Here is an 8,758-nt window from a genome sequence, read left to right as displayed (position 1 = left end):
CTCAGGGACGTGGACCGCTGGGGCAAACTCAGGGACATGGACTTCTGGGGCGTACTCAGGGACGTGGACCGCTGGGGTGAACTCAGGAACGTTGACTTCTGGGGCGTACTCAGGGACGTGGACTTCTAGGGCGTACTCAGGGACGTGGACCACTGGGGGCGAACTCAGGGACGTGGACCGCTGGGGCAAACTCAGGGACGTGGACCACTGGGGCGTACTCAGGGGCGCGGACCGCTGGGGCGTACTCAGGGACGTGGACCGCTGGGGCGTACTCAGGGACGTGGACCTCTGGGCCGTACTCAGCGACGTGGACCACTGGGGTGAACTCAGGGACGTGGACCGCTGGGGCATACTCAGGGACGTGGACCACTGGGGCGTACTCAGGGACGTGGACCACTGGGGCGAACTCAGGGACGTGGACCGCTGGGGCATACTCAGGGACGTGGACCACTGGGGCGTACTCAGCGACGTGGACCACTGGGGCGAACTCAGGGACGTGGACCGCTGGGGCGTACTCAGGGACGTGGACCACTGGGGCGTACTCAGGGACGTGGACCACTGGGGCAAACTCAGGGACGTAGACCGCTGGGGGCGTACTCAGGGACGTGGACCGCTGGGGCGTACTCAGGGATGTGGACCATACTGGGGCGTACTGATATGATTCTCTATTCTATCTGAAGAGGGCACCGACAGACGCTGCAGCTCTGCCTCTAGCTCCTAAGCAACTTCACAGTATTTTTTTTGTTTTGTGTTATTTCTTATATTATTAGTCTAGAATGTTTTTTTTTGTGTTATAAAATACATTCGGAAAGAACTTCTGGATATCAGAGCGACGGTAACTCACCAGTATTACGACCAGAAACACGACTTTCCCCAATTGTATCCCTTGTTCGTACCCCCCAGGGCAACTAAACTTATCCCAGAGGCTGCTCCAAGACGCCGTCAGTGGAGAAGAGGTATTCAGAGTGGACTTCGAGTCCGACTCAGGAGGCGTGCACACCATCCATCGCTTCCGACTATAATTCCCGCTAATGTTCATTCCCTGGACAATAAAGTAGATGAGCTCAGGGCGAGGATATCCTTCCAGAGAGACATCAGGCACTGTAACATACTCTGTTTCACGGAATCATGACACTACTCCGGATATACTGTCCCCGTCCATACAGCCAGCGGGGTTCTCAGTACATCGGGCAGACAGGAATAAAGACCTCTCAGGGAAGAGGAAAGGTGGAGGTGTATGTTTTATGATTAACTACTCATGGTGTGATTGTGGTAATGTACAGGAACTCAAGTTATTTTGTTCACCTGACCTAGAATACCTCACAATCATATTACCGCCCAAGATAATTCTCTTCGGTTATAGTCACAACCGTGTATATTCCCCCTCAAGCCGATATCACGACGGCCTTCAAGGAACTACACTGGACTTTGTGCTAACAGGAAACTACATATCCCGTGGCCACATTTATTGTAGCTGGGGATTTTAACAAAAACATTTTGGGAGGAAAACATTTAACATAACATTTAACATTAACATTAACATTACCGAAGTTCTAACAACACATTGCCTGTTGTACTGGTGCTTCAAAAACTCTCGACCATTGTCCCTCTCCCTTTCGGGATGGCTACAAGGACCTCCCCTGCCCTACCATCGGCAAATCAGATCACACCTCCCTTCTGCTCTACCTTTCCTATAGTCAGAAACTCAAACAGGAAGTACCCATGCTAAGATCTATTTAAGGCTGGTCTGACAAATTGGAATCGATGCTTCAAGATTGTTTGATCACGTGGACTGGGATATGTTCCGGGTTGCCTCTGAGAATAACATTGACGTGTACACGGACACGGTGACTGAGTTCATCAGGAAGTGGATAGGGGATGTTGTTCCCACTGTGGCTATTAAAACCTACCCAAACCAAAAACCGTGAAAGCGCGAACCACGACAAGGTCACTGGAAATATGGTTGAGTACAAACAGTCCAGCTATGTCCTCCGTAAGTCAATCAAACAGGCAAAACATCAGTACAGAGACAAAGTGGAGTCGCAATTCAACTGCTCAGACACGAGATGTATGTGGCAGGGACTCCAGACAACGACATATTACAAAGGGAAAACCAGCCACTGACGACTTGCTCCCAGACAAGCTAAACACCTTCTTCACCCGCTTTGAGGATAACACAGTGCTACCGACGCAGCCCTCGGGCCAAGGACTGTGGTCCCCCGTGGTCGACGTGTTAAGCGTGTCAACCCGCTGCCGGCTCAGACGGCATCCCTACCGCGTCCTCAGAGCATGTACAGACCAGCTGACTGGTGTGTTTATGGACATATTCAATCTCCCTATTCCAGTCTGCTGTCCCCACTTGCTTCAAGATGTCCACCATTGTTCCTGTACCCAAGAAAGCGAAGGTAACTGACTATCGCCCCGTAGCACTCACTTCTGTCATCATGAGGTGCTTTGAGAGTCTAGTTAAGAATTGTATCACCTCCACCTTACCTGATACTCTAGACCCACTTCAATTTGCTTACCGCCCCAATAGATCCACAGACGATGCAATCACCATCACACTACACACTGCCCTGTCCCATCTGGAGGAATACCTATGTGAGAATGCTGTTCATTGCCTTCAACACCATAGTACCCCCCAAGCTCATCATTAAGCTTGGGGCCCTGGGTATGAAAACCGCCCTGTACAACTGGGCCTTGGACTTTCTGATGGGCCGCCCTCAGGTGGTGAAGGTAGGAAACAACACCTCCACTACGCTAATTCTCAACACTGGGGCCCCACAAGGGTGAGTGCTCAGCCCCCTCTTGTACTCCCTGTTCACCCATGACATGAGTGGCCATGCACGCCTCCAACTCAATCACCAAGTTTTCAGACAACACAACAGTAGTAGGCCTGATTACCAACAATGACGAGTCTACAGGGATGGAGGTGAGGACCCTGGAGGAGTGGTGCCAGGAAAATAAGCTCTTCCTCAACATCAACAAAACGAAGGAGCTGAACGTGGACTTCAGGAGACAGAAGAGGGAGTACGCCCCCTATCCACATCAACTGTGCTGCAGGGGAGAAGGTGAAAAGCTTCAAGTTCCTGGGCGTACACGTCGCTGTCGATCTGAAACGGTCCGCCCACACAGACAGTGTGGTGATGAAGGTGCTACAACAATCAGGAGGCTGAAGAAATACAGCTTTAGACCCTCTACAGATGCACCATTGAGAGCATCCTGTCGGGCTGTATCACCGCCTGGTACATCAACTGCACCGCCTGCAACCTTAGTGCTTTCTAGAGGGTGGTGCGGTCTGCCCAATTGGATCACCAGGGGAAAACTATCTGCCCTCCAGCACCCGATGTTACAGGAAGGCCATAAAGATCATCACAGACAACAACCACCTGAGCCACTGCGTGTTCACACCGCTACCATCCAGAAGGCGAGGTCAGTGCAGGTGCATCAAAGCTGGGACCGAGAGACTGAAAAACAGATTCTATCTCAAGGCCATCAGACTGTTAAATAGACATCCCTAGCCGGCCTCCCCCCAGTACCCTGCCCTGAACTTAGTCACTGTCAATAGCCAGCTACCACCCGGTTACACAACCCTGCACTTTAGAGGCTGCTGCACTAATGTACATCGAAATGGAATCACTGGTAACTTTAATAATAGACCACTGGTCACTTTAATAATGTTAAACTGTTTTACTCATTTCATATGTACTGTATATACTGTATTCTAGTCAAGTCCATCCTATTCAACTATTGCTGTACATCTACTATTCTATGTATTCTATAGATATACTATATATTCCATCCACATCCGGTCTATAATGTCTATACATCCCATCATATATACAATGCATTCGGAAAGTATTCAGACCCCTTGACATTTTCTACATTTAGTTACGTTACAGTCTTATTCTAAAAATGGGATTCAATTGTCCCCCCCAATCAATCTACACACAATATCCCATAATGACATCACAATACCCCATAATGACATCACAATACCCCATAATGACATCACAATACCCCATAATGACATCACAATACCCCATAATGACACCACAATACCCCATAATGACTAAGCAAATTATTTATGCTAAATGTTTTTTAAATATTGCTTTTACATAAGTATTCAGACCCCTTTACTCAGTACTTTGTTGAAGCACCTTTGGCAGCGATTACAACCTTGAGTCTTCTTGGGTATGAGGCTACAAGCTTGGCACACCTGTATTTGGGGAGTTTCTCCCCTTCTTCTCTGCAGATCCTCTCAAGCTCTGTCAGTTTGAATGGGGAGTGTTGCTGCACAGCTATTTTCAGGTCTACAGCGATGTTCAATTGGGTTCAAATCTGGGCTCTGGCTGGCCTACTCAAGGACATTCAGAGACTTGTCCCGAGGCCACTCCTGTGTTGTCTTGGTTGTGTGCTTCGTGTCGTTGTCCTGTTGGAAGGTGAACCTTCTCCCCAGTCTGAGGTCTTGAGCGCTCTGGAGCTGGTTTTCACCAAGGATCTCTCTGTACTTTGCTCTGTTAATCTTTGCCTCGATCCTGACTAGTCTCCGAGTCCCTGCAGCTGAAAAACACTGCCACCTCCATGCTTCACCGTAGGGCTGGTGCCAGGTTTCCTCCAGACGTGACACTTGGCATTCAGGCCAAAGAGTTCAATCTTGGTTTCATCAGACCAGAGAATCTTGTTTCTTGTGGTCTGAGTCCTTTAGGTGCCTTTTGACAAACTCCAAATGGACTGTCATGTGCCTTTTACTGAGGAGTGGCTTCAGTCTGGCCACTCTACCATAAAGGCCTGATTGGTGGAGTGCTGCATAGATGGTTGTCCTTCTGGAAGGTTCTCCCATCTCCACAGGGGAACTCTGGAGCTCTGTCAGAGGGACCATCAGGTTCTTGGTCACCTCCCTGACCAAGGCCCATCTCCCCAGATTGGTCAGTTTGGCCGGACTGCCAGCTCTAGGAAGAGTCATGGTGGTTCCAAACTTCTTCCATTTAAGAATGATGGAGGCCACTGTTCTTGTGGACCTTCAATGCTCGACACAATTCTGTCTCGGAGCTCTACGGACAATTCCTTCAACCTCATTGCTTATTTTTTGCTCTGACATGCACTGTCAACTGTGGGACCTTCTATAGACAGGTGTGTGCCTTCCCAAAACATGTCCAATGAATTGAATTTACCACAGGTGGACTCCAATCAAGTTGTAGAAACATCTCAAGGATGATCAATGGAAACAGGATGCACCTGAGCTCAATTTTAAGTTTCCTAGGAAAGGGTCAGAATACTTATGTAAATAAGGTACTTCTGTTTTTTATTTTTAATACATTTGCAACTATTTCTAAAAGCCTGTTTTCGCTTTGTCATTATGGGGTATTGTGATGTCATTATGGGGTATTGTGATGTCATTATGGGATATTGTGATGTCATTATGGGGTATTGTGATGTCATTATGGGGTATTGTGATGTCATTATGGGGTATTGTGTGTAGATTGCTGAAATTGTTCTTTCTTTATTTAATCAATTTTTAGAATAAGGCTGTAACATAACAAAGTGTGGAAAAAGTCAAGGGGTCTGAATACTTTCTGAAGGCACTGTATGTATAGAGATATATAATTATTATTTTATATACTATGAACTACGACAGTCATTGCTCGTCCTAATATTTATATATTTCTTAATTCTATTATTTTAGATGTGTGTGTATTGTTGTGAATATTACTCCACTGTTGGAGCTAGGAACACAAGCATTTAGCTAGGTATTACTGTTGGAGCTAGGAACCCAAGCATTTAGCTAGGTATTACTGTTGGAGCTAGGAACACAAGCATTTAGGTAGATATTACTGTTGGAGCTAGGAACCCAAGCATTTAGCTAGGTATTACTGTTGGAGCTAGGAACACAAGCATTTAGGTAGGAACACAAGATATTAATGTGGAGCTAGGAACACAAGCATTTAGGTAGATATTATGTTGGAGAACACAAGCATTTAGGTAGATATTATTACTGTTTGATATTACTGTTTGCCCCCGGTGATGCGTTGTGCAGACCTCACTACCCTCTGGAGAGCCTTACGGTTGAGGGCGGAGCAGTTGCCGTACCAGGCGGTGATACAGCCCGCCAGGATGCTCTCGATTGTGCATCTGTAGAAGTTTGTGAGTGCTTTTGGTGACAAGCCGTTGGAGCTAGGAACACAAGCATTTAGGTAGATATTACTGTTGGAGCTAGGAACACAAGCATTTAGGTAGATATTACTGTTGGAGCTAGGAACACAAGCATTTAGGTAGATATTACTGTTGGAGCTAGGAACACAAGCATTTAGCTAGGTATTACTGTTGGAGCTAGGAACACAAGCATTTAGGTAGGTATTACTGTTGGAGCTAGGAACACAAGCATTTAGGTAGATATTACTGTTGGAGCTAGGAACACAAGCATTTAGGTAGATATTACTGTTGGAGCTAGGAACACAAGCATTTAGGTAGATATTACTGTTGGAGCTAGGAACACAAGCATTTAGGTAGATATTACTGTTGGAGCTAGGAACACAAGCATTTAGGTAGATATTACTGTTGGAGCTAGGAACACAAGCATTTAGGTAGATATTACTGTTGGAGCTAGGAACACTAGCATTTCACTACACCCTTAATAACATCTAAATATTTGATTTCAAATAAAATGTCAAACAAAGACAGAAGGATGTTACATTTCAGAATGTTGACGTAGAAATGTGTTGTGTAGAACAGACATTATTGTCTGTCAGATAGAACAGGGAATGGTGTCAGCTCTAGGCAACCATAAGAACATTTCAAAACCCTTAATAAACCTCTGGATTCTGTATGTGTTTGATATTCTGACCGAACCCATGTCTCTCTGTGTTTGACTGACATGCAGTCTGTCCAATCCCCTTGTCAGAATGCAGGTCTGGTGACGGTGACGACGACGCCCCTCAACTGCGGCCCCCAGCTCAGGCTGCTCCTCGGTCGGCCAGCCAATGAGAAGCTGCTGATGCTACTTCCTGTTGGTTACCCCGCCCCCGACGCCACCGTGCCCGACCTCACCCGCAAGCCCCTCGACGACATCATGGTACACCTGTGACATCATCATAAAGGGCCCGGCCGAGGGACATCATAGATGTAGGGGTGCCTTCTGTCCTCGTCTCGTCCCAGTTATCTGCAATGATTTGTAAAGCAGCAACAGTCATCAAAATGTTTACTATTCTGATAAATGCAACAGTTGGACAATAAATGAAGATACTCCAAACTTTTAGATTTTTTTATAATCCATCAGATATCGAGTGAATTATAGCATAAAACATTTTACTGGCACGGACAAATAATGTTCAGGTTTTTGGTGGAAATTCAGGTTTATTGTTCAATTTATTGTTAAATTTCACTTGTTTTTTTTCTTAGAACGCACTAATATATACATATTCTAATGGTATCAGGTATTTTTTGTAACTTTTTTAATGTTAAAATGGAAGAAAATGGTAAAGAATGAAAATGGTATTACCTCATTTGCATAAACACATGCTGTGTGTTTGCATATATTAATAAATTAACAAAGGGGTGGAACAAGGCTGCACACACCCAACGAGTGCTCTGCCTAGGCCTACCTGTACTCACCTGTGCTGTAGACTGCCTCAGTAATCAATGTTGTCACGTTCTAATTCAACGTGTATGTCAGAGGTGCATTCAGTTCGCATGAACATTTGCTACGTTGCAGAACGACACATTTTTCCATAATGTTCCTGTATGTTCTTGAACAGACTTTTGAGGTAAGTTTGGTGGGTGTGGCTTGAAGCAATGAGTGACTTATTTAAAGAGCAGTGGGCCATGCTGACAGCGTGCCCCAACCCACAACAAACCCCTCCCCGTTTTTCAACTGTTTTTTTCAGTATAGCATCTTTTCGGTTGAATTGAACGTTGCAGAACATACCAAATGAACGTAGCCCTGGATACCTTTAGATAAAAAAAATAAACAGGTTTGGCTCGAGATTACACCTCTACAGTGACCTCCACTAATATTGGCACCCTTGGTAAAAAAAAAAATGAGCAAAACGGGCTGTGCATTTGTTTTATTTGCTGTTCATCGTCTTGGTCTTTCATTCAAAATATTCACAAAAAATGTGACCATTGGGGGAACTCCACAATATTTCTGAGCTCATATTCTATAAGAGGTTCAGGAACTCAGTAGAACATTTGAGGTGAAGGTACTCTGTTCCGGAGAGCTCCTCCCAAATCAATGTTCACAAACTACACATTTGTTTTGATCACGATATATTTTGGGATTCCTCCATTTGCCAATGTGGAGGAGAAACTTTCCTGCATTTCCGTCCACTTTCCTTCTCCTCGCCGCCTCTCTCCTCAATTACGATTTCATCCTTATTCATTAGCAGTCGAGGAGATGAGGGTGGAGAGGACGGAGGAGAGGAGGGAGGAGTCAAGGAGAGGACGGAGGAGAGGAGGGAGGCGGGGCCGAGGACAGGACAGAGGAGTAAAGGAGAGAACGGAGGAGAGGAGGGAGGAGAGGACAGAGGAGTCAAGGAGAGAACGGAGGAGAGGAGTGAGGACAGGACAGATGAGAAGAGGAGAGGAAAAGAAGAGGAGGGAGGAAAGGAGAGGACGGATGAGAGGATGGAGGAAAAGAGAGGAGGAGAGGGAACAGATGAGAGGAGGAGAGGACGAATGAGAGGAGAGGATGCGAGGAGAGGAGAGGAGGGGATGAGAGGAGAGGAGGGGATGAGAGGAGAGGAGGGGATGAGAGGAGAGG

At 46.3% G+C, this 8,758-nt stretch overlaps 1 protein-coding gene across 1 annotated transcript in view; it reads left to right on the top strand.

The window, feature by feature from the left end:
• The window catches only part of iyd (iodotyrosine deiodinase), a 15,994-nt gene extending 8,404 nt beyond the window's left edge, over window positions 1–7,590 (top strand). Inside the window, exon 5 of the mRNA XM_052524626.1 lies at window positions 6,902–7,590. Coding sequence (XP_052380586.1) covers window positions 6,902–7,084 — 183 coding nt within the window. The 3' untranslated portion in view covers window positions 7,085–7,590. The remainder of the gene's footprint in view (window positions 1–6,901) is intronic.
• The last annotated feature ends 1,168 nt before the right edge of the window (window positions 7,591–8,758 follow it).

This window comes from Oncorhynchus keta, chromosome 8 (genome assembly GCF_023373465.1).
Source record: "Oncorhynchus keta strain PuntledgeMale-10-30-2019 chromosome 8, Oket_V2, whole genome shotgun sequence".
Lineage (NCBI taxonomy): Eukaryota > Metazoa > Chordata > Actinopteri > Salmoniformes > Salmonidae > Oncorhynchus > Oncorhynchus keta.
The sequence above is the reverse complement of the archived record's forward strand: the minus strand, read 5'-3'. Positions and strand labels throughout refer to the sequence as shown.